The sequence below is a fragment of the Chiloscyllium plagiosum genome, unplaced genomic scaffold (genome assembly GCF_037043375.1).
Source record: "Chiloscyllium plagiosum isolate Xiang-an unplaced genomic scaffold, Cpla_swu_hap1 HiC_scaffold_21, whole genome shotgun sequence".
Taxonomy (NCBI): Eukaryota; Metazoa; Chordata; class Chondrichthyes; order Orectolobiformes; family Hemiscylliidae; genus Chiloscyllium; species Chiloscyllium plagiosum.
The window spans coordinates 35,320,442-35,347,140 of NW_028270159.1; the positions used below are offsets into that span (position 1 = coordinate 35,320,442).

The window sequence follows — 26,699 nt, forward strand, 5'->3', positions numbered from 1 at the left end:
CAACTCTTAATTCTTTTCTATTTAATTTAAATGGACAAGTTTCTTTACTAATCTGTGAAATGGTCTTGCAAGTAATTCAGTTCATGAGCAATAAATGTGGCCCAACTGACAATGCCAACATCCCATAAAGAAGTTTTTTAAAACTTCTATCAGCATTCCTATACCTTGTAGATATTTGTGTTTGAGGAAGACAGCACTACCTTCAGGCGCTTAAGCCCAAGCTCAGAAGCGCTTTCCTAAACCTCTTAACATTTCTCCCTCCTTTTCAACTCACCTCTTTGAATGAGCATTTTCAGCATCTGATCTGAATATCTGTCCTTGGCTCCGTATCAATTTCAGTCTGATTATTCTTTTTGTCAAATTATTGGAATATTCCAATTGGATTACTGAACATTTACCTATTGTTTCTTTTCCGGTAAGCTTACAGAAAAGAATTTGTTATAAATTAAGAAACCTCATTGTTCAGTCCCTATACACAGCCTCAAATTGGACTTTTTAGATTAGAGTGCCATCTGGTGGTTTTACTTATTCATACCTTCGATGCTCCAACCAAATAAACCAGAAAGAGAACTGAAGAATTAGGAAGTTAAATTCAAATTGAAATCATACATCCATTGTATGGATTTGGTTGTGAATTTTGCCACAATAACTTAATGGACAAATGTTTGGAGAATTAATCAAACCACATATTCATTCTCTAATGGCATTGTGGGTCAACCCACAGCAGGTGGACTGAACAGGTCAAGAAGGCAGCTCACCAACCACTTTCTCAAGGCCAACAAGGAACGGCAAGGAATACTGACCCAGCCAGCAATGCCTACATCCCACAAATGAATAAATAAGCAAAAAAAATTCTAAATTGGTCAAAGGTTTCTGTAGTTATATAAACATTTTCTAGAAACACTTCCGTTATTTAATAATCATGGGCAACTTTTCATTGATTTTTTTGAATGTTTCATTGGGGTTAATTGCATGAATGAATGATTGAATTAATTAATTAATGAACATTTAAAAAGAAATGGGACTGCACATTGCAAGAAACAATTTACGAGACAGAGCACGCCAGCAGTAACGGATCCTGGTTGGAAAGCATAGATTTCAGAAAATTCAAACCTGCATCTTAGAGAAGGCATAATTTACTAACACATTTAGTAATAGGACAGCGCAAAAAAGGACAGTGCTGAAGGGACTAAGGATTGCTACCCTTAAAATTCCCGGCCAGAAAGGTTATTGAGTCTGTACACCCCTGAGTGGTGAGGAAGAAACTAACTGCCAGGTAGCAGATGATCACCCAGTAATTCTGATGGCCAAACAGTCAGTGCTGGCCAGATTGCAGTTGCGGACTGTGCAGAAATGCTGACTCTGTGAGAATTGATATATCCAAGTAGTAATTACCCAATGTTTGGGGCCCTATGAAAAAAATCCCTTACAGCTGGAGATTATGGAAAGCTCTAACTCACTTAAGCTCTAACTCACTTAAGCTCTAACTCACTTAAGCTTAATATTTGCTGAGGAGAGGTTAGAAAATAGAGAAATCTACTGGAACTCATAGCTAACTATTAAACTGAATCCCTGATTCACCACTGAGTTGCCCTAACACACTGACTGAACACCCTCTCCCCACTGATGTTACACTACGCCACCCCCACCCAACCTGACCTGTCACCCTCCTCCTGATCCAATAGCCTCCCTTGACTTGACTCCACAAGATCTGACAGGTTAATGTGCAGCTCCATTGTACAGCCCCAGCACTGAACCAACACTGCCTGACCTTCTTCCCACCCTGCTCCCCACCCCCACTGGCCCACCAAGTACCAGTTGGCTGTTTCTTGCCCTGCCAGCTGCCAATTGAGGAGATGTTGCTGGGGGCACAAAAAACATCTATTTCCTACACCTCAGGCATAACTATGCTTTCATTTCACTTGCTTATTAGAAACCTTGTGCTGTTTTGCTCAAACATTGAAATTGTCTTTCAGTGCCAATGTATTCACAGCTGGCCATGCCCTCAACTTCCAAGGTCCGGAACGCTGGAATTCCCTCCCAAAAACTTGCAATCTCACTTTCCTTCTCAAAGCTGCTCTTCTTTAATCCAGGCACAGAAACAGGAATTGCTGGAAAAGCTCAGCAGGTCTGGCAGCATCTGTGGAGAGAACATTCCGGGTCCAGTGACCCTCCTGAGGAAGGGTCCGAAACTCGACCCGAAATGTTAACTCTGATTTCTCTCCACAGATGCTGCCAGAGCTGCTGAGCTTTTCCAGCAATTCCTGTTTTTGTTTCTGATTTACAACATCCGCAGTTCTTTCAGTTCCCCTTTAATCTCACTTTGTTCATTTGCCCTGGTAAAGATCCTTACCAACTTTTACAAAAGCATTCTATCCGGACGCATCATGGCTTGGTACAGCAACTATTCTGCCCAGGACCATAACAAACTACAGAAAGTTGTGCATATTGCCCAATCCATCTACCATCCTTCTGTGGCCTGGGCAGTGTGTGAATCCAGACCCATTACTATCTTAACTGCCCTGTGGGCATTGAGAGATTGGTAAGAACTGCTGGCCCAATCTGCAATGGCCACAGCCCATGTAACTTCAATAGACTAAAATCCTTTACACAGTCATTGTGTGATTGCACTCACAATGAAAACAATAGATTGATGAAACATGTTCCACTTCTCAGATCAAGTGAATGCCAGCTATTGTATAAACCCCTAATTCAACTATCCACAATTAAACTCAAACCTGATAAATCTGTGAAATGTCTTACTTAACCTGATAAATGATGAAGAGAGATTTCAGGATATGAATTCATTTGATCATCAATAGCTGACAATTTTGGCCAGCCACTTTCTATACATTTCCTGCTCCGCATATGCAGAAGGGAGAAAATTCATTGTACCTTGAAGAGACTGGATTTGTATTTTGTTTTATGCTGTTATTTGCCAGGCATTCATTCAGTTCTTTTATTCTGTGGTGTTCAGTGGTGTTAAATTGCTGATATTGAAAACACTTTTAGCATGTTCAGTGTTTCATAAGAGGGCAAGCTTCTTTAAATCTCCAGTCTGCTTTGAGATGTCTCTGTTTTGAACTTATATATTTTAATTTTGTATTGTGAAAAATTGGAAAACCCTGTTTTGTCCTAGTGTCCTGAAGACCAGTACTGTACTCATTCTATCTTTTTTCCAACCTCATCCAAGAAACCTCTTCTCTCATGTCAAGTGAACAGCTCTTCAACTATGGAATATGACAAGGTAAAGACAAGCACAAATATAAAATACTGCAAATGCTGGCAATCTGAAATGAAAATGGAAAACGTGGGAAATATTTAACATGCCTGACAGCATCAATGGTGAGCATTAAGGTTCCTGTCAGCCACAATGGTGTTCTCACTTAACATGTTGAACATAAATTCAAGTGTACATTGCTCAGAAATGGACATGATTTCTTCCTTGCCATCACATGCCATCCCATTAATCCATGGTCCAAATGCCATTTAGAGGGATTGTGGGTTATGATGAAAGTACAAATTCAAAAAATGCTGAGACATAATTTTAAAGTTATTTAGTCATGGTTAGATGCTAACACATGGGGAAATAGAAGATAGAAACTTTAAGCTGTCATAAAAGCTTGGGTCCAGAGGTATTCTGAACTTTTGCCTGATTGGAAATTTGGATAAGCATTTTCTTCTGGATTGTATAATAAGGCAGTGGCTAAGGTAAAGAACTGTGTTTTGTTTAATTATATTAGATAAAAAAATCTCCTATTTAGTGAACAAATGATTGTGCATAAGGGATTTACAAGTTCAAATATCAGTAAGGGACAATATTGAAATAGTGTTAAGCTAAAAAATAAATACTAGTGAAAAAGTTAGGATGGCTGAGAAGACTCACCCTATTCAAGGGTAAAGTGATTGGTCACCTAATACACAGCTGGATCAAAAAATGATGCAATAAGAGTCATATGGTCTTGACACATAACCAACAGAAGAAAAGGTAGACTGGAACACAGCAGCAACAAGAAGGCAGCAGGAGACAATGTGCCAAACAACTGGAGAGTCCAGAGCCAGTGCTCACAAAACAGATTGTTAATACCACCTTGCTTGCTGCTCTGTCGAACCACTTGTGATTCCATTAAACAAACTTACCACTGCCTATATCAAATGCCTTTTACTTGGAGTCGTTGATGACTCATTGAAACTAAAGGTCCTAACTTCACTCTCACTTACGTACAATCTCTACTGTATTACAGAGCTCAGATTGAAAGTGGGATCTTATTGGTTAGTGTGGTTTTCACCTACACCATTTAACAAACATCACTGATAGTAGGGGAACTCGACAAAAGCACACCATAGCACAAAAGAATATTTGAACCCATTGTTTTAAATAACCAACAATCATCTCATCCCTCTGCACAGTCCACTCCAAGTCACTAACTCTCGGATATGGGCAAAAAGAATTGTGTGGTCCATGTGGAAGAACTCCAGCAAAGCCACCTACTCCCTCTGGCAATCAAGAGAGCTCTAAGAGATCATGGTTACTCATATTGTATCAGTGGATGTTTTGCTTTCTTCCTTGTGGCCAAAAAATCATTCCTGGTATAAATTTGTTAAAACACCATTACTTTATTTTAATTAGGAGTACACAGAAACATACATTGAAATTATTCAGGTGAGAAACACTCATTATTTTACAAATGTATATTATGGTTTTAGTGGTACAGTATAACTTAGGTCCTAGTGATCATATGTTTCCAGAGTTAGGACATTATATAAACCAGGAAAAAAATTTTTGGTTGTGGACATTTGAAAGACAAAAATATTACATTTTACACTTGCGTTGAAAATAGAATTCCTTAAAAGTATTTCATTATTTTTCCTTTTATTTCAGCACAATAATCATGCCATTTATATAAACGGAAGATGCGTTGTGATTATTCTAAACAATCCAGACATAACTTCCCACGAGGAAAAATAACTCAAAATTACATTTAATAATGTACTCTTTTTAAACATGTGTGTCATTGTTAATTTACTGAAAAAATCTTGTCCTATTCTACGGAGCAAATGAATCTTTGTGAATGTGACTTTAATAAGGGCTCCTAGTTTTGGGTATATACATTACTGTTGTTCTATGCTTTAACAAAATCAACATTTGGTTGATTTTTGTTTAAAGTAAAGGTACCTGAAATTGCGAACCAATGGCAAGAACCAATTTGTGCTTTTTCAAACAATACCTTCTTTTCAGTAAAGTACCACAAATCTGGTGCTCTACCTTAACAAAAAAAATCTGCACCCACATTTAAACAGTCTGCTTATACATTTGATGGTTAAACACGAAGCTTCTGTACATTAACCTTCTAATATCAACTGGTCAGTGTGTTGCCATGGCAATATATCTCCAACACGATGAACAAAAACACAAATAATACACTCTGATGTCTGTGTAGGTATAATGATGTACATATAAAGCCCACCCCCAGCCTCCAAGCAACATACGTAAAGCTATGACCCTAAAAGCAATAACAACCTATGTTAATTATTGTCAAAATTATCTTTGGTGTTTAAACTGAGTGGAGCTAAACCCATGTAAGATGAGAACACTTTGCTAGCACGGCTCATATTACACAGTAACTCAATTGTGAACTAAATTAGTGATATTTTTGTACATTATGAACCATTACTGTTGATGGCTGATTTGGTTTTTAATGATGTTACTGTGCTCTCTTCTTTCTCTGTTGTGGGTTTCTGAAGTTGTGTGGTCTCAATTTCATCTCAACAAATGCAATCGAATGCTCATGACCCTTCCAATGAAACCAGTTAACACCCTATTTGAGAAATGAAATAAAATTAAATGAATAAGAAAGCATACAGTACATTAGAGTAATAACTGTCATTTGTATGCAAGGATATGATACTTGGGAACATAGGAACACAACATTTTTTATTTGATTTGATTTATTATTGATGAGGAGGTGGTGGTGTTGGACTGGGGTGGACAAAGTTAAAAATCACACACCAGGTTATAATCCAACAAGTTTATTCGTAAGTCCTAGCTTTTGGAGTGCTGTTCCTTCGTCAGGTTGCTAGTGGCGCAGGATTATAAGACACAGAATTTAAAGCATGAGACCTTAGAGTCATGGAGTCATAGAGCCGTATAGCATGGAAACAGATCCTTCAGTCCAACTCGTCCATGCTGACCAGTAATCCTAAATGAATCTAGTCCCATTTACCAGCACTTAGCTCATATTCATCTCTACTCTTCCTATCCATGTCACCATCCAGATGCTTTTTAAATGTTGTAATTGGTGTAATTGTAAATTATCTCCCCCCCACCCGCTAAAATGTGTGAATAAACCATTTTTTTTGCTTTATCCATAAAGAGAGTTTCAATGCAAATCCTTTCGAAATTGAACTTCACAAAGAGAGGATGTTGCCGGGAGTGTCGCACCACCACTTATTTCAAAAGGGAAAGAAATATAGTAACAAACAAAAGAAAATACATTTTAAGGACTGAAGAGAAGAGTAAGAAGATAATTCCCTTTTCCTTCTTATCCAGGCTTTGGGATATTGAAGAAACCCAAGGTCTAGCTATGATTTGGAGATGCCAGTGTTGGACTGGGGTGTACAAAGTTAAAAATCACACAACACCAGGTTATAGTCCAACGGGTTTAATTGGAAGCACTAGCTTTCGGAGAGCCGCTCCATCATCAGGTGGTAGCTAGCTCACCTTTTACCAGCTTGATAGTCACAACATACACTGATAATGATGACAATATTGATCTCTGTCTATGATAGACATAATGGTACCTAAGAAAAAAAATCCCTAGCCTTTCTCTTCAAGAAATTTGGAAACCACAATCCTGAGACAACTTTTTTATATTCATTCATAGGATGAGGGTATTTCTGGCTAAGCCAGCATTTATTGCCCATCTCTAATTGTCCAGAGGGCAGTTAGTGGTCTGGAGTCACATGCAGGCCAGAACAGGTGAGGACGGCAAATTTCCTTCCCTAAAGGACCAAATGGCTTTTTTCTGACAACTGGCAATGGATTCACAGTCATCATTAGACTCTTAATTCTAGATTATTTAATATTGGGCTCAAATACCATCATTTGCCGTGGTGGGATTTGAAACCAGGTCCCCAGAACATTACCTGGGTCTCTGGATTAACAGTCCAGCAATAGCACCACTAGACCTTTATCTCCCCGTGTTTCTCCAAAGCGTGCAAAATTTATCATGTGTCAAATCATCCATATAATTTGTCCCAGAATTGTGTTTCTTTTTATTTGTTAATATAATATTGATGACTCCAGCAAAGCTAGCAATTATTGCCTGTCGCTAGAGAAGGTGGCGGTAAACTATCATCTTAAGACACTGTAGCCCATGGAGTACAGTACAGTGCACATAGGTAGAGAATTCAGGACCTTGATACCGCAATACTAAAGAAACAAATCAGAATGGCAAGTGGCTTGGTGGAGAAATTGGAAGTGATGTTGTTCCCATACCTTTGTTTCATAGACAGTAGATGGCATGGATTTGAAAGCTAGTGCTGAAGGAGTCTTTGCAATTTACTGCAGTGCATCTTGTTACACATCGTTGTAATTGTACACCAGTGATGGAGACGTTTTTTCATTTCAAAGGACATGGGCATCACTGGCTATTACTCACCCCAAAATGCCCAGAGGTTTATTAAATGGTATGGGTGTGGAGTTCACATTTAGGCCAAATCCGTTAGTGAACCACATTGGCTTTTTCAACGATGGCTGCATGGTCATCATTAAATTTTTTAATTCCAAATTTTAACTGAGGTAAAGCTCCAATATCTGCCATAGCAGGATTTGAACCCAGGTCCTCAGAACATTATGAGAGTTTCTAGGCCAGTGATAATACCATTAGCCATCCATCCCCATGGTTACCAAATGAATGTATAAGGCAGTGGATGGCATGTTCATCAATTGGCTGTTTTGCAGACGGGCATAGCTTCTTTCGTGTTGTTGGACTCATACCCAATTCAAGATGAAATCTCCTGATAGAAATCTATTTAAATTATGTTTGCATCCATATGAAGTATTCATTTATTCAGAGCATGCAAATATGTTATTGTGAATCTCAATGGTATTTGCTAGAATGTAATATGCTTAAGAACCTGTAATCAGGGATTTAATTCCATTTTGACAGTGACATGCATTGACATCATCCGCCAAATCATCCGCCGACATTTCCGCCACCTCCAAACAGACCCCACCACCAGGGATATATTTCCCTCCCCACCCCTCTCCGCCTTCCGCAAAGACCGTTCCCTCCGTGACTACCTGGTCAGGTCCACGGCCCCCTACGACCCACCCTCCCATCCTGGCACTTTCCCCTGCCACCGCAGGAACTGTAAAACCTGTGCCCACACCTCCTCCCTCACCTCCATCCAAGGCCCTAAAGGAGCCTTCCACATCCATCAAAGTTTTACCTGCACATCCACTAATATCATTTATTGTATCCGTTGCTCCCGATGCGGTCTCCTCTACATTGGGGAGACTGGGCGCCTCCTAGCAGAGCGCTTTAGGGAACATCTCCAGGACACCCGCACCAATCAACCAAATCGCCCCGTGGCCCAACATTTCAACTCCCCCTCCCACTCTGCCCGAGGATATGGAGGTGCTGGGCCTCCTCCACCGCCGCTCCCTCACCACCAGACGCCTGGAAGAAGAACGCCTCATCTTCCGCCTCGGAACACTTCAACCCCAGGGCATCAATATGGATTTCAACAGTTTCCTCATTTCCCCGTCCCCCACCTCATCCTAGTTTCTAACCTCCAGCAACTCGATCCCCTGACTTGTCCGGACTTGTCCGACCTGCCCAGCTCCTTTTCCACCTATCCACTCCACCCTCTCCTCCCTGACTTATCACCTTCATCTCCTTCCCCACTGACCTATTGTACTCTATGCTACTCTCTCCCCACCCCCACCCTCCTCTAGCTTATCTCTCCACGCTTCAGGCTCTCTGCCTTTATTCCTGATGAAGGGCTTTTGCCCGAAACGTCGATTTTGCCTGTCCTCGGATGCTGCCTGAATTGCTGTGCTCTTCCAGCACCACTGATCCAGAATCTGGTTTCCAGCATCTGCAGTCATTGTTTTTACCTTGACACCATTTAAGTCCATTTTAAGTTTGGGTGCTTTTTAATGAAATTGCAAGATACTTGGTTGTAACTTAACATCACCCAAATGGGCAAAAATGGGTAATTTCCAGGCTGAACACCAAGGTTGTGCAAGTGGAGGAACCTCCAGGCTCCTATATGGTTTACACCATTTGGGTGGCACATGGTAGGAGAAACAGGAAGGCTCAAGTTACCCAAGCTTTATATCTACATTGGAAAAGGAACTGTTTAGTCTATTGGTTATATGAAATATTCAGAATTAATTATACCCTGTATTTAATTTGTCAGCAGGCATGCTTTATTAACACTAAGAAATGGTCAACTCCATGTCAATTTTCCCATCCTTCAGTTGGTTCAACTAAACATAGCGAATCATGACATATCCACTTCTGTCCTGACATACCTGGCTATGGCTTTCAGCTCCATATCGCCCATTCAGATTTACTTTGTGGCAGTTCTTGTACCACCAGGCTCCCTTGTAAGACAGAGCACAGTTTGTCACAGCCACATCATTGTCTCTGTCCCTTGTGGAGAATGGCCGACCTTGGTGGTAAGACAGGGAATCACCTGAGCAGAAAACAAAAATAGATTTTTAAAAATGGGCTAAACACTATAGTGCAAAATTATGGTCAACCATAGCACTGCTGTCCAAAGGGGATCACTTGTACTTCGCTCAAATGGACAGATATACAAAATTTGACAGGGGAGATTTTCTTGATAATTATTCACATTTATTTTTGCTCATAAGCTTTAGATGAAATCTGACGTTTACCTGCTGTTCCGTTGTACCTTCCAATATGTAGCTTGTATCGACTTTTGGCATCAGAGATAAGGAACCTGTCATAAACTGCATAAGCAGAGTCCCCTTCATCTCGGAAATCCACACGCAGTTGGTAATGACCCTGTGATGTAATCTTGTGAAGGTTTTCAAGCCCTACAAAAACATACAATATAAACATTTTACACTAAATAGAGGGCCATTCTTAATCTCAATTCAACCCAACAAACTCCAGCAGTGACTAGTGTCAATTAAATTCTGCTATTATTAAGACAAATTTAGGCTTTTTTAAAATCTTCCATTGATTACTTACCATTACCATGAAAGGGAGATCATCATTGTGTTACCAGCATTTGAGTGGGAGCAGCGTCGAAGGTAAAAGCGAACCTGGGAGACTACAGCAAAGGTAAGACAGTTTGTTTTAAAATTGCTTACCTGTAGCGGGCAGCGGTGTGTTTTTTTTTACTCTCTCTCCACAGAAAGAGCGGGAGCAGCAGAGGAAGTGACGGCAAGCAGAGGGGCAGCCGGGAAGGAAAAGTGAGTATATAAGTCTTTTAAGGTAAGGATTTTTATTTCTTTACCAGGGACTAGTTAAAAATTTACTTTGTTTTTTTTGTGTGTGTATAAATCAAGTCCTTATTTAGGGTAAAAAACAACTATAGCAGAGAGGTATCAGAAGGTATTCTAATTCATACTTGTACAAAGTAACTAATTAACTAACTAAGCAGAGATGGCTGGGCAGGTGATGTGTTGTTGCTGTATGATGTGGGGGCAGGCTGATCCCATTGTGAACGGCAGTGACCACATCTGCAACAAGTGTGGGTGCTGGAAGAACTCCGGATCAGAGTTGATGATCTGGAATCTGAGCTTCAAACACTGCGGCACATCCGGGAGAGGCAAGAGTTACCTGGATGCTTTGTTTCAGGAGGCAGTCACACCTGGGAGATTAAGTAATTCACATTCAGCTAGTGATCAGACACAAGAGTGTGACTGTAAGTGAGGCAGGTAGGGGGAACCGGAGTTCAGGAGTGGAGGAGCCTCAGCCCTTGACCTTGTCCAACAGGTACGAGATTCTTGCTCCCTGTTCGGATGAGGAAAAGGGCTCTGGACAGGATGAGCCAACTGACTAAGGCACCATGGTCCAGAAGGCCATTCAAGAGGGGGGAGCTAATAGACAAGTAGTGGTTATAGGGGATTCTATAATTAGGGGGACAGATAGTATCCTTTGCAAGCCGGATCGGGAGTCTCGCATGGTGTGTTGCCTGCCCGGTGCCAGGGTGCGAGACATCTCCGACCGGCTTGAAAGGATATTGGAGCAGGAGGGGGAGGATCCAGTTGTTGTGGTCCACGTTGGTACCAACAACATAGGCAAGACTAGGGTGGAGGACCTGTTTGGGCATTACGAAGCACTAGGCAGGAAATTGAAGCACAGGTCCTCAAGGGTCATAATCTCCGGATTACTGCCCGAGCCACATGCCAATTGGCATAGGGACAATAAAATTAGGCAAGTAAACACGTGGCTAAGGGATTGGTGTGGGAAAGAGGGATTCCACTTCATGGGGCATTGGCATCAGTTTTGGAACAGGGGGGATCTCTACCGTTGGGACGGTCTCCACCTGAACCGATCCGGTACCAATGTTCTAGCGAAGAGGATAAATAGGGTGGTCAGTAGGACTTTAAACTTCTGAGTTGGGGGGGAGGGAAAGTGAAAGCGACAGGGAGTATGGAGGTAAATGGCAAGATAAGCAGCAGGATAGCATGTTTCCAGGCAGATTTAAAATTGAGGCAGACTGAGAATGCAGTAAAAAGCAAGGATAACTTAGGACATATGACTTGCAACATCTCTAATGATAAGGAAGTTAGCATTAAGGCACTTTACCTGAATGCTCGTAGCATTCATAACAAAGCCGATGAACTAATGGCACAGATAATAGTGAATGATTATGATGTAGTAGGCATCACAGAGACTTGGTTACAGGGGGGTCAGGACTGGCAGTTAAACCTCCATGGTTTTTCAACTTATCGAAAAGACAGAGAGGTGGGCAGAGGGGGTGGGGTTGCCTTGTTAGTTAAGAACAAAATTAAATCTATGGTATTGAATGACATAGCGTTGGATGATGTGGAGTCTGTGTGGGTGGAATTGAGGAACCACAAAGGCAAAAAAAACATAATTGGAGTTGTGTATAGACCTCCTAACAGTGGTCAGGACCAGGGACGCAACATGTACCCGGAAATAGAGAAGGCATGTCAGAAAGGCAAGGTTACATTGATCATGGGAGACTTCAATATGCAGGTGGACTGGGTAAATAATGTTGCTAGTGGATCTAAAGAAAGGGAATTCATGGAATGCTTACAGGATGGCTTTTTGGAACAGCTTGTCATGGAGCCCACAAGAGAGCAGGCTATTCTGGACCTAGTGCTTTGCAATGAACCAGACTCTATAAAAGATCTTAAAGTAAGGGAACCCTTAGGAAGTAGCGACCATAATATGATAGAGTTCAGTCTGGAGTTTGAAAGGGAGAAGGCAAAATCGGATGTAATGGTGTTACAGTTGAATAAAGGTAATTATGAGGGCATGAGAGAGGAACTGACTAAAATAGACTGGAAGCAGAGGCTGACCGGGAAGACAGTAGAGCAAAAATGGCAGGAGTTTGTAGGTATAATTGAGGACACTGTACAGAGGTTCATTCCCAAGAAAAGAAAGATTAACCAGGGAGGGATTAGACAACCTTGGCTGACAAAGGAAGTCAGGAAATGTATTAAAGAAAAAGAGAGATCCTATAAAGTGGCTAAGAACAGTGGGAAATCAGAAGATTGGGAAGGATACAAAAGCAAACAGAGGATAACAAAGAGTGTAATAAGAAAGGAGAGGATCAAATATGAAGGTAGGCTAGCCAGTAATATTAGAAATAATAGTAAAAGTTTCTTTCAGTACATAAGAAACAAATGACAGGCAAAAGTAGACATTGGGCCACTTCAAACTGATGCAGGAAGCCTAGTGATGGGAGATAAGGAAATAGCAGGAGAACTTAACAAGTACTTTGCGTCAGTATTCACAGTGGAAGACATGAGTAATATCCCAAAAATTAAAGGGTGTCACGGGGCTGAGTTGAGTATGGTTGCCATTACGAAAGAGATAGTGCTAGAAAAGTTAAAAAGTCTTAAAATTGATAAATCTCCTGGCCCCGATGGGATACACCCTAGAGTTCTGAGAGAGGTGGCTGAGGAAATAGCAGAGGCATTGGTTTAGATCTTTCAAGAGTCACTGGAGTCAGGAAAGGTCCCGGATGATTGGAAGATGGCTGTTGTAACCCCCTTGTTCAAGAAAGGATCAAGGCAAAGGATGGAAAATGATAGGCCAATCAGCTTAACCTCGGTTGTTGGTAAAATTCTAGAATCCATCATTAAGGATGAGGTTTCTAAATTCATGGAAGAGTAGAGTCTGATTAGAACAAGTCAACATGGATTTAGTAAAGGGAGGTCATGCCTGACAAACCTGTTGGAATTTTTTGAAGAGGTAACAAGTAGGTTAGACCAGGGAAACCCAGTGGATGTGGTCTATCTAGACTTTCAAAAGGCCTTTGATAAGGTGCCACACGGGAGGCTGCTGAGCAAGGTGAGGGCCCATGGTGTTCAAGGTGAGCTGCTGGGATGGATTGAGGATTGGCTGTCTAACAGAAGGCAGAGAGTTGGGATAAAAGGTTCTTTTTCAGAATGGCAGCCGGTGACGAGCGGTGTCCCGCAGGGTTCGGTGCTGGGGCCACAGCTGTTCGCATTATATATTAATGATTTGGATGAGGGAACCGGGGGCATTCTAGCGAAGTTTGCCGATGATACGAAGTTAGGTGGACAGGCAGGTAGTACTGAGGAAGTGGGGAGGCTACAGAAGGATCTAGACAGGTTGGGAGAGTGGTCCAGGAAATGGCTGATGGAATTTAACGTGAGCAAGTGCGAGGTCTTGCACTTTGGCAAAAAGAATAAAAGCATAGACTACTTTCTAAATGGTGAGAAAATTAATAAAGTCAAAGCACAAAGGGATCTGGGAGTGCTAGTCGAGGATTCTTTAAAGGTAAACATGCAGGTTGAGTCCGTGATGAAGAAAGCGAATGCAATGTTGTCTCTTATCTCAAGAGGGTTGGAATATAAAAGCAGAGATGTACTACTAAGACTTTATAAAGCTCTGGTTAGGCCCCATTTGGAGTACTGTGTCCAGTTTTGGTCCCCACACCTCAGGAAGGACATACTGGCACTGGAACGTGTCCAGCGGAGATTCACACGGACGATCCCTGGAATGACAGGTCTAACATATGAGGAACGGATGAGGATACTGGGATTGTATTTGTTGGAGTTTAGAAGATTAAGGGGAGACTTAATAGAGACGTACAAAATAATACATGGCTTGGAAAAGGTGGATGCTAGGAAATTGTTTCCGTTAGACGAGGAGACTAGGACCCGTGGACACAGCCTTAGAATTAGAGGGGGTCATTTCAGAACAGAAATGCGGAGACATTTCTTCAGCCAGAGAGTGGTGGGCCTGTGGAATTCATTGCCACGGAGTGCAGTGGAAGCCGGGACGCTAAATGTCTTCAAGGCCGAGATTGATAGATTCTTGTTGTCTAGAGGAATTAAGGGCTACGGGGAGAACGCTGGTAAGTGGAGCTGAAATGCGCATCAGCCATGATTGAATGGCGGAGTGGACTCGATGGGCCGAATGGCCTTACTTCCACTCCAATGTCTTATGGTCTGAATACATGCTGGTTAAGACGAAGCCTACTGGTAACAAAACCCAAATTGAATCTTTGTGTATGTCGGGTGAAACCTAAGCACCTGGGTACCTAACATAATAGAGGAACCATAGACAATTGTAGCAAAAGTTTACCAGACTGATTGCTGGGATGGCTGGTTTGTTGTATGAGGAGAGACTAGCTCAATTGGACCTGTATTCAATGGCATTTAGAAGAATGAGGGAGGGATCTCAATGAAACATATACAATTCTGATAGGGTTGGAAAGACTCAATGCAGTGATAATATTAATCTTCAGAACAACAGGTCATGGTCTTAGGATAAACAGGAGACCCTTTCAAACTGAAATGAGGTAAAATTTCTTCATTCAGAGGGTAGTGAACCTTGGGAATTCTCAAATGCAGAAGTCTGTGAAGACCAAGATATTAAATTTCTTTGAGAAAGAAGTGAAAGATGTCAACTGGTATGGTAAGAGAGTGGGAAAATGAAACTAAGGCGAAGGATCAGCCATGATCATTTTGAATGGCCCAGCAGATTTAATGGGCCAAAAGTTCCACTCCTACTCCTATTTTCTACATTTCAATTGAGGCCAAATAAGTTGTACTGATGAAAGTCAAACCACCATTGATTTTAAACCTTTACCATTGGTAATGAATGGGGGCAGAGCAATCGCCTTGTCCTGTGAAACCCTAACTTTCTCTATCCTGGCTGCTTTCCTAAGTGCTTGTCTTTACTGAAGCTGAACATATTGACTTGTACAGTTACCTTCTCCTGTATGTTTTAGAAGGGAGACTATGCACTTTTTGAATGGTGATTGTTTGGCAGACTGAGTTGAGAGGATTCTTCTGTTAGTTGATTATTTTTTAAAAATATATATTTGATCCAATTTTGAGTGAAAGGAACATGTGTGAGAAATACTCTGCAGGAGAAGAGAAAGGTGGACATTGCTCCCCTCATCTATTAACAGCTAGTTTAAAAATAGCTTTGACACCACCTTCAGCATCTTCATTGCCAGTGGAGGCCGAGACATTGGGTATCTTCAAGGCAGACATTGATAAATTCTTAATCTCACAAGGAATTAACTTCAACGGGGAGAGTACGGGTGAGTGGAATTGAAATGCCCATCAGCCATGATTAAATGGCGGAGTGGACTCGATGGGCTGAATGGCCTTGCTTCCACTGCTATGCCTTATGGTCTTATGGATATTTAACCATTGGTTGTGAAACTCACAGACAAACCAGCAAATTTTCACCCTTTTTCTGGCCTGGCTGAGACTGAGAGTATAGAAAGCAGACTTGGAATTGCATTTAGATATTCAAAACATTCATAGAGTCATAGAGTCCTACAGCATGAAAACAAACTTTTCAGTCCAACCAGTCCAAGACGAACATAATTCCAAACTAAACTAGTCTTATAGCTGGACCTGACATGCACATGCAAAAACAAAATCATACTGGTTTCCAATGCTAGGAGGATCGGCTTTCTTTTTAAATTAAAAAACATAGCAAAATATGTTCTCAAAGGTCATAACAAGCCAGTGAAACACTTATTAACTTTTAGAATGTGGCTTCATAACAGGTCAGATCATAAGGTGGCATGGTGGCTCAGTGGTTAGTACTGCTGCCTCACAGTGCCAGTGACCTAGGTTCAATTCCAGCCTTGGGTGATTGTCTGCATGGAGTTTGCACATTTAGATTAGATTCCCTACAGAGTGGAAACAGGCCCTTTGGCCCAACAAGTCCACATCGATCCTCCTCCCTGATGCATTTCCCTCTGACTAATGCACCTAACACTGTGGGCAATTTAGCATGGCCAATTTAACTGACCTTCACATCTTTGGACTGTGGGAGGAAACCGGATCACACGCAGGAAACCCACACAGACACAGGGAGCATGTGCAAACTCCACACAGACAGTTGCCCAAGGCTGGAATCGAACCTGGGACCCTTGTGCTGTGAGGCAGCAGTGCTGACCACTGAGCCACCATGCTGCCATTCTCCTTGCATCTGTGTGGGTTTCCTCTGGGTGCTCTGATTTCCTCTCACAGTCCAAAGATGTGCAGATAAGGTGAATTGGCCATGCTAAATTGCCCATAGTGTTCAGGGATGTATAGGTTAGGTGCATTAGTCACTGGAAATATAGAGTAATAGGTAGGGGGATGGGTCTGGGTGGGATACTCGTCAGAGGGTTGGCGTGGGCTTAATGGCCTGTTTCCATATAGTAGGAATTCTCTGATCATATTCTCTGATCATATTGTGGGCGGCACGGTGGCACAGTGGTTAGCACTGCTGCCTCACAGCGCCGGAGACCCGGGTTCAATTCCCGCCTCAGGCAACTGACTGTGTGGAGTTTGCACATTCTCCCCGTGTCTGCGTGGGTTTCCTCCGGGTGCTCCGGTTTCCTCCCACAGTCCAAAAGATGTGCAGGGTCAGGTGAATTGGCCATACTAAATTGCCCGTAGTGTTAGGTAAGGGGTAAATGTAGGGGTATGGGTGGGTTACGCTTCAGTGGGGCGGTGTGGACTTGTTGGGCCGAAGGGCCTGTTTCCACACTGTAATGTAATCTAATCTAATCTAAAATTATAGCTGGTGAGAAATCCATTCTCCTGTTATCCTGTCACATTCACGACAATGCGTAGCCATGCGAGTTTTGTGTTGATGTGAAAAATAGATGTAACTGTCCTAAGTGTATGGAAAAAATATCTATGGATCTGAAATATGGGTAAGGAAACAGAAGTTGCAATGCCATTTTGATATAATGACATCTGTGCAAACCATCACCAAAAAAAGCTAATGGGCAAACTGGATTTGCTGTAGTAAAGTATTGGATAATTCACACACGGTTACACTTACCTAACCAGAATTCATCTGAAGGGTTGCCAAATCCATTTGTGTAATTCTTCCAGTTTCTGAAGAAATCGACTCTGCCACTCTGGCGTCTCTGAAAAACCTAGAATTTGATTTTTCACTTGATTAATAAGAGTTTTGACTCTTGCCATACATCTCAGGAATATTACTTCGAGAGTTGTCACTGCCTGGATACTGTAAAATGAAAGCTCACGTTGTTTGTATGACACCTTCTACACTTTGGTAAGGGTTTTGATAAATTTTTAAAAAGTGAGTTAACCTGAATTAAAATAGCAAATGAGGGAACATCAAATGAACACGTTAACATTTTCCCCACTAAAATGGTATAGGATTGTAAAGAACATGACTAACAGATTTCTTTCTGGGATTAATTGGGTTGAATTGAACTCATGGTGCTGGGCTTTTCCTAATTCCTGGAATGAACAGCAGGAGATTGAGGTGAGCTTCCCCATGAGGGGGAGCATGGCTCCTCACCACGAGTGTAATTTGGTAAGATTGGTCCTTTCATATTTTCTAGTGCTGTTTGTTGCTGGGACCATGGTTGATATTCCTCTGAAGTACACTATCATTCCCCAAATCTCATATGCTATCCTAAAGATTCTTCTACACAACCCTCAATGTGTGAGGATCCGAGGTAACTGCACTCAATTCATTATTCCAATTGCTCTAAATCATTGTCTCCTAAGATGGCTATCCTGCATGATGGATCTTGCTGTTCCTCTAAATTACATTGAAATTGATATTTTTAGTTGTACATTTTCGAATTTTCGTTTGCAATTAGTAATGTGCATTCTTAGTCATTTACAGCTGATTAATTATTTATGGAATACTAAATAGCTACTGTTTAGTAAATCACTTCCTGTGTGTTGTATGCTTGTTACACATCATGATGGCAACACTTAAAGATATCATTTATCTGTCTAACGTAGATGTTAGAGTATGCTCTGAATACATCTCTAGGTGTCACAAAGAGCAGAAAGAAAGCAGACATCATTCTCAAGTGATGGGAAGCAGTAGCCTGTCTGAAATGGTCCTGTATTATGTAAAATAAAGTATTCTGTGTGACAAAATAAAGACAGTTTATTTTACAGTGAGTTGCTCTCTTTTTTGTAACATCCCTTTCCTTCTCCTTCCTAGCAGTGTCTAGCACGGGCAGGTGTTCCTTGTGCCATGTCCTTTCAGACCAGCTGACATAATGGGCTGTTCATATGTGACAGCAATTTGATGCTATGAATAATCACTCCATATCTAAATAGTTATTGGATCTTGTTGACTATAGAAACTATTCAATCCCCCAACACTAGGTGGCACTGTGATCATTTTGTAACTCTAAACAGTCTTGTTCTAAAAAACATTTTAAAACATCACGTGTTTCAAAACAGTTAGTAACCTTGCTATGTTCAGATTCAGTATATTCATGCCTCAAATTTTTTTGCAGGTTTTCCATTTGCTTATTTATCTTCACATTCGAGTTACGGCACATAACAATGCAATGCTACTGTGACTGATGGTTACTGCCAGTATACAGAGAGGCAGACTTCAGTACAGGGTTGTTAATAATATCTTTACTCGCATTGAGCAGCCTATCCTCAGAACTACAGTGAATTTGCAAGTAAGCAAGCAGCCATCAATATTTTCACGTTTTGCTCTTTTTCTCAATTTGATCGGATTTGATAATGACCTTATTGGAATTTGTGACTTTGACAGTAACTACATGTACGAACAGAAGGATGAATTTCTTCTGGTTGATTATTTGGGCAAGATGAGGAGCATGAGGTGGCTTTGTATATGCACAATCATTTGCAGTGAAACTATCAACAGGAAGAAATTCACCTCATGGACTTCCCATAAACAAAAGTGTTACTTTACCATCCAACCACCTCCATCAGTGGTCATGTCACAGTACACCTCCAATGGCTGAGAACGATTTCCACGCAAGAAGATGGTGTAAAGTCCAGAACTGGCTTCACCGTTCAGCAATGTTTGGGAGCAATCCTTGGGGAATGGATACAAGGAGCCAACTGCAGAAAAAGGGAAGCTATACTTAATTCTTCTCGTTCAGAGTGTAAATGTCAAATTTGAAGATGGCCATAAACTTTTCAATGTTTTCCATGAGTAGCATTTTATAGGTAGAAGTCACACAACACCAGATTATAGTCCTGCAGATTTATTGAAAATCGCAAGCTTTTAGTGCTTTTGAAGTCACTTCACCTGACAAAGGAGCAGTTCTCCAAAATCTTGTGATTTTAAATAAACCTGTTGGAGTATAGTCTGGTGTCATGTGACTTCTAAGTTGATCCCCACCCCAGTCAACAGAAGATTTCAACATCATAGCATTTTAGAGCAACAGCTTACAGTGGTACAGCATGTTTAACAAAACAAAATATTCCAAGATGCTTCAAGCCAAATTTGACATCCCCAACACCAAATAGTACTGAACCAGGCTGACTGAAAGCATATTGAAAACTGAGATGGAAAGTTTAGGGAAGGGATTCCTAATCAAAGAGGTTTGGCCTCTTTTTCAGTTTCCAATGTTGGGATAATTAACATTGGACTAATGTCAAGCTCCGGGGGCCAGAAGTAGCAGAGATACTCAAGAATTATAGATCTGGAGAAGGTTATGGAGATAGAAGGGGGCAATGCCGTGGAGTACTTTGTGAACAATGGTGAGAATTTTGAAACAACGTTGCCTACCTGGATTTTAATATTTATCAAATCCTCATTAATATGTCAAATAATAGCTATGTTAGAAGAAGTTTCAAAAGAAATTTACACTGTTACCTTTGAGTAAATGTTTTGCTTGTACATGTAGATTTTAAGATTTGAAATTAGTTATCTTATTTACTCGTTAAGTGTATGCGTATTGGCAGAGAACACACTATCCCAAACTCCATAGAGTGATTGATTTGAGATATTTAAAGCGAAGACAAACATTTACTTGGGAAGTCAAGGTATTCAGAGAGAGATAAAAATTGGGAGTAAAGAGATCGAACTGTTATATCGATATCCCAATGTTTCTGATAAAATCTATAAGTAACAGCATACTCAATGAGTTTTGCACATACCTGTTATGAAGCTGGTCTCTATCACATTGCTTCTCTCTGACCCTGTGTAGGCCTGGAGTCTCAGAATGTATGTCATTGATGGAACCAGTTCACTCATGCTGTATGAGGTATCTGTAGCTCTGAAATACTCAATTCTCTATTGCACATAAAAATAAAAAGTCACATTGAAGAAAGATTCAGTTTGTTTACTTTGATGTGTAGTGTTTAACAGACCAATATCTATTTTGTTACAAAGGTGGCAAAGGACTTGCAGGGATTTGCACGTGTTATTGTAAATGTACAGTTTAGCACAAACCCCAGTTTCTATCTTTCACCTCTGCCCACTTACCCTACCTAGAAGTCAAATTTCACTGGGGAAGAAGCCAACTTTGTTTTTTAATTACTTTAAAAGCCGACCACAAGTTTATCAATGAACAATTTGCTACAAACACTGCCCACCAGGGGACAATGTAACAAGAATCAAAAAACAAATGGGATTCTGATGAAGGAACTGAAACATTAACTCTGATTTCTCTCCACAGATGTTGCCAGACCTGCTGAGTGACCTGTGCTATTTTCCATCTATTAACAACTACCATCATTCATGTTTTCCAATTGATTAATTTACATGTGAAGCCTATTAAGGGCAATGCAGACCATCAAAGGTGAGGGAGAGGTAGGAGAAGAGGGAGGAGGTTAAATCAAACTGGAGTTGGAATGACAGATAAGGCATGCCAACCCATGTGGTGCCCACCTTTCTCTAAAAACTTTGAGGATATTGGTCCATACTGCATACCTCCTTGCCAGGGATACCCAGGCACAATTGTAGCTGGGAAAGAGGGGCACTCAGTCAGCAACTTTGAGCCCCTTCCACTGCCAGGACCTGTTTTTTGCCAATTTGGACAGGCCCAGGAGCAGACCTACAAGGGGGTGTCCTCTGACTTGCCCATATCCTTCCTCAACAGATGTCCAAAAACCTGGAGTGCAACCAAAAGAACATCAAAAATATGTTCATATAAGGAAAAAGGGGATGCAACTCAACAAGTCTAGCACTTGTGTTTTATATTCAGAAGTGCTCTTACACACAACTGGAAGTTTCTTTTCCCCATCACCAAATCACCCGTGTTTTCTTTTTACACTTATTAACCACCACCAGTAAATCACCCATCTTTCCATAATTTACTTGCAAAGCCCATTAAAGGCAGTGCAGATCACCAAAAGTGAAGGAGAGGTCTGGAAGCAGGAAGAGACTATATCATAACAGAGTTGGAAGGGACCAAAAACAGTTCTCTGTTTTTTATTTCATTTATTTTTCCTCAATCAGCCTGTTCAGATATGTTATTACCCCTCTCTAGGTTAGGGGTATAAGACTCCAGTCTTATAGTCCAGGAGTAGGGACAGTACCACTGTACCATAGGAGAAATCCCCATACCCACTTCTTAAATACAAATTCCAATGAATATCACTTGCTCTCAATCAACTCTGGAGCTGTTCTTGTTGACCCTTAAAAGGGGAATTTACATTTCTAATACAGTATACATCTGAGACAAAGCAACAATCAGCCAAAGGCACTAATCTGACATTTATCCCAAGAAAGTTACCTGACTGCCCAAATAACTCAGGAACAACTCACAGCCTTAACATTTCTCAGAAAATCATCTCCATGGTTACAGAGATCACATCTGCCAGTAACCTCTAATTCTCACTTTGTTGGAGATTGTGGGATCAGCAGAGTGCCAGTATAGACAAAAACTAAGACAAAAGCATTGGTGAAAACTTGTGATGATTTGGTTTGAACAGACAGAATTAAGAAATAACTGGACTTCACTGTTTAGAAAAGGTCAAAAGAATAGGACAAAGTAAATCAAAGCAACACTTCAGTGAACTAGAACCAAAGTGACAAGTTAATTTGTCAGAAATTTAGGATAGTGTGAAGGAGATTTCTTTTTTTTGTCCAGTAGGGTTGTGAACTGTACAGCATATTAGTATAATTGCAGATGGTGGTAAAGATGGATTCAACATTTAAGAAATGATGAGAATGAAAAGGTAATAAAGAAAGTTAAAAATCACACAACACCAGGTTATAGTCCAACAGGTTTAATTGGAAGAACTAGCTTTCTGAGCGCCACACCTTCGTCACAACCACCTGATGAAGGTGCGTCGCTCCGAAAGCTAGTGCACTTCCAATTAAACCTGTTGGACTATAACCTGGTGTTGTGTGATTTTTAACTTTCTACACCCCAGTCCAACACCGGCATCTCCAAGTAATAAAGAAATGCATCTGCAGCAGCATCATGGGATCAGAAGTACAGCTTGTTCAAAGGGTAACAACATATAGGTGGGGCAGAATGGCCTGCAATAGCTGTAATAATGCGAGGTGTGAACTGCTACGCATCCAGCTCTCAAGTACAAAGATCTGCCCAATGATTTATCATCTTTCTACTTTATTTTGCTTCACTCTTTTTGAATGAGAACTGCAGTGGGTTGAATTTTTTTATCTTCTCCAATTTCAGTGAATAAAGTCAATGTGAGCACCAGTATGATGGACAAAAGGTAGTCTGAAAATTCAACAGCGGAGAGAATCAACCCTCGGTAGGATTTACCTGTGGTCTCCCATCTTCAGATTCCACGGTCATAATGTACCCTTCAATCTTAGCTTGTGGAGGTTTCCAAGAAACAATGGCATTGGTTGCTGTAATTTCTCCAACTCTCAGGTCTCTGGGTGGATCAATGGCTTTGAGGGAATAAAAATATATAACCATTAAATAAATGAAAACTGATTGCATTCAGATCCATGCCTTTTGGGTACATGAATAGGAAAGATTGAGAGGGATATGGATCAAATGCTGGCGAATAGGACTAGCTTAATATAGGATATCTAGTCAGCATGAACAAGTTGGACTGAAGGATCTGTTTTGTATTGTACATCTCTATGACTCTATGGCAATGCATTGACTTCATTGGCTGGCCCATTTATTGCTCAGCTGCAGTTGCCCTTGAGAAGGTGGTGGTGAGCTACCTTCTTGAACTGGTGAAATCCAAGTGTTGTAGGGAGAGCCTCATTTCCCCTTAGGGAGGAATGTTGACCTAATGTCTGTGAAAGAAAGATGATAGATTTCTAAGTCAAGATGGTGAATGGCTCGGAGGAAAACTTGCAGGTGGTGGTGTTCCCATGTACCTGCTGCCTTTGGATTTCGAGATAGAAGTGGTCATGGGTTTGGAAGGTGCTGTCTGTGGATCTTTGGTAAATGCTTGCAGTGTATCTTGTCGATGATTCACATTGCTGCTACTGAGTGTCGGTAGTGGAAGGAATGAATGTTTGTGGACATGGCACCAATCCAGAGGCTGCTGTGTCCTGGATGGTGTCAAACATCTTGAACATTGCTGGAGCTGCACTCATCCAAGTAAATGGACAGTATTCCATCACACTCTTGTTTTCTGTGCAACTGACAGCATTGCAGCTAAGAAAGATTTTAATCCATTATTTAACATTAACAATGATCAATAAAAGCTTTTTTGTGTGAGGGTTAAGAAATTCATTCATGGTTTTATACCTTTCAGCTACATTTATTAAAGTTCCTGTTAATGGCCACCCATGCTATTTGTTTCCCTACCACTTTCTGTACATAACTGAATCTTTAGTTGTTGCTATATCTTACCAGTGCTGTCGGCTCTCAAAGCCCAGGCTTCAGGGCCTGAGCAGCAGGATGAAAAGTTCATACCAGATCCCCTCAGGTCAGTATCTGGCAGTTCCTGTTTAGACCTCATGGGTGGCATGGTGACTCAGTGGTTAGCACTGCTGTCTCACAGTGCCAGGAACCTGGGTTCAATTTCAGCCTTGGGTGACTGTCTGTGTGGATTTTTCACATTATCCTTGTGTCTGTGTGGGCTTGCTCTGGTTTCCTCCCACAATCCAAAGGTGTGCAGGCCAGGGTGAATTGGCCATGCTGAATTACCCAGAGTGTTGGTGCATTAATCAGGGGTAAATATAGGGTAGGAAAATGGGTCTGGGTGAGTTACTCTTTGGAGGATTGGTGAAGCCCGATGGGCCAAATGGCCTGTTTCTATACTGTAAGGAATCTAATCTAATCTCTTACTCATTCTCAATTCTGTTTTTTACTTACCTTCAGCTGCCTAGGCTTCAGACTTTAGAATTCTTGCCTCGGACTTCTTCACCTCCTTTAGCCACTCCTTAAAGCCGACATCATTGACCAAGCTATTGGCCGGGTGTCTAAATATCTCCTAATAGCTATTTAGGTAGCTCAACAATGCTTTTGTGAAGCATAGCATCTATACAGTGTGGAAGCAGATCATTCGGCCCATAATGACCCTCTGAGAAGCATCCCACCCAGACCCACACCTATTTTCCCAAGCCCTGTAACCCTGCATTTCCCATGGCTAACTCATCTAACACTATGGATAATTTAGCATGGCCAATCCACCTGACCTACACAGCTTTGGACTGTGGTCGGAAACCGGAGCACCCGGAGGAAACCCACGCAGACACGAAGAGAATATGCAAACTCCACACAGACAATCACCTGAGGGTGGAATTGAACCCGGGTTCCAGGCAGAGTAGAACTTACCGGTTGTAAAAGTAGTAGATGCAGCAGAACTTTCCATAATGCCTTTCACAGCCCTGATCCACACAGTGTACAAGGTACCAGGGAAAAGAGAGGAGAGGGTAGTCTGCACTTGGTCCCCTGAAACCCTTTCTGTCTGTTGAAGAGCTGAAGCTGAAAAAGAAGGATCAGTATCTGATTTTAGGCTTATTTGTCCAATTGATTTGCAGCTACACATTCTTATTTGAAAATGATAATGTAAAATTTTCTTCCACTTATGTGAGCAAGAAATTAATCTTAATCCTTGTGTCAGTTTGCTTCAATTGTTAGTTGGCAATACTCTTGCTTTTGGAGTCAGAAGGTTATAGGTTGAAGTCCAAGAAGTTGACAGTCCAATGGAGTGCTGAGGGAGTGCTGCACTGTCAGAGGTACTAAATTTCAGGTGAGGTAATTAACTGAGGCCCTGCCTACTTTTTCAGCTGGATGTAAGACCAACGCAAGGTGCTGTTTTAATGAACATCAGGGTTGTTCTCCCTGGTGTCTGTTCAAATGCATATCCTTCAATCAACAGATAATTTCAAACAGATCATCTAGCCGTTGACATACTTGGTTGTGGGAGCATACTGTGTGCAAACTGATGGTTCTGTTTCATATATTCCAACAGTGACTTGACTTTAAATGTTATTGGCTGTAGGACACTTCACATAATTATATAAGGGACTTATATGCCTCCATGTAATACCTTCTTTATAACAGTTTCAGAATTCAATTTTGGATCCACATTTCATTATGGATTTAAGACCATAAGACATAGTAGTTCATTGCTGATCTGGCAATCCTTAATTCAACTTTCCTGCCTTTTCACAAAACTTGATTCCTTTATTAATTAAAAGTCCATCTCAGCCTTAATGACCCAACCTTGACAGCCTTGTGTGGTAAAGAATTCCACAGATTCACTATCCTCATTGTTGTTCCTCATTGTTGTTTTACATGTCGACCTCTTATTTTGAGAATATGCTCTCTGGTCCTAGTCTAACTCACAAGAGGTAACAACCTCTCTGAATCCAACCTGTCAAGTCCTCTAAGAACCTTGTATATTTCAATAAGGTTGCTTCTTAGTCTCCTATATCCCAGTGGGTACAGCCCCAACTACCCAACCCTTCCTCATAAGAAAATCCCTCCCCAATATCAGCTAGGCTACCTCCTCTGGACTGTTTCCGATGCCAGTACATTCCACCTTAGATAAGGGGTACATAACTGTTCATAGTATTCTAGCTGTGGTCTCACTACCACCTTGTATAGTTACAGCAAAAGTTTTCCTACTTTTAAATTCCATTCCATTTGAAACATTCCATTTGCCTTTTCTATTATCGGCTGAAATTAGGTGCTACCATTTTGTGATTCATGGATGAGGACTCCCAAGTGACTCTGTGTTGTAGCTTTCTGCAGTCTTCATCTATTTAAATAATATTTAGCTCCTATATTTTTCCTGCCAAATGTGCATAATCTTACATTTTCCAACATTAAATTCCATCTGCAAAGCTTTTACCCACTCACTTAAC

General features: G+C 41.2%; 1 protein-coding gene across 18 annotated transcripts in view; it reads right to left on the minus strand.

Moving 5' to 3' along the window:
* Positions 1-4,593: 4,593 nt before the first annotated feature.
* Positions 4,594-26,699, minus strand: part of tncb (tenascin Cb) — a 295,874-nt gene continuing 273,768 nt past the window's right edge. For all 18 annotated transcript variants that reach the window (XM_087998505.1, XM_087998504.1, XM_087998503.1 and 15 more), the window contains 8 exons: positions 25,162-25,311; positions 23,179-23,309; positions 20,597-20,732; positions 19,401-19,552; positions 17,517-17,613; positions 9,914-10,075; positions 9,545-9,708; positions 4,594-5,819 (listed from right to left, as the gene is read on the minus strand). In XM_087998505.1, coding sequence (XP_087854631.1) covers positions 5,706-5,819; positions 9,545-9,708; positions 9,914-10,075; positions 17,517-17,613; positions 19,401-19,552; positions 20,597-20,732; positions 23,179-23,309; positions 25,162-25,311 — 1,106 coding nt within the window. In that variant the 3' untranslated portion in view covers positions 4,594-5,705. The remainder of the gene's footprint in view (positions 5,820-9,544; positions 9,709-9,913; positions 10,076-17,516; positions 17,614-19,400; positions 19,553-20,596; positions 20,733-23,178; positions 23,310-25,161; positions 25,312-26,699) is intronic.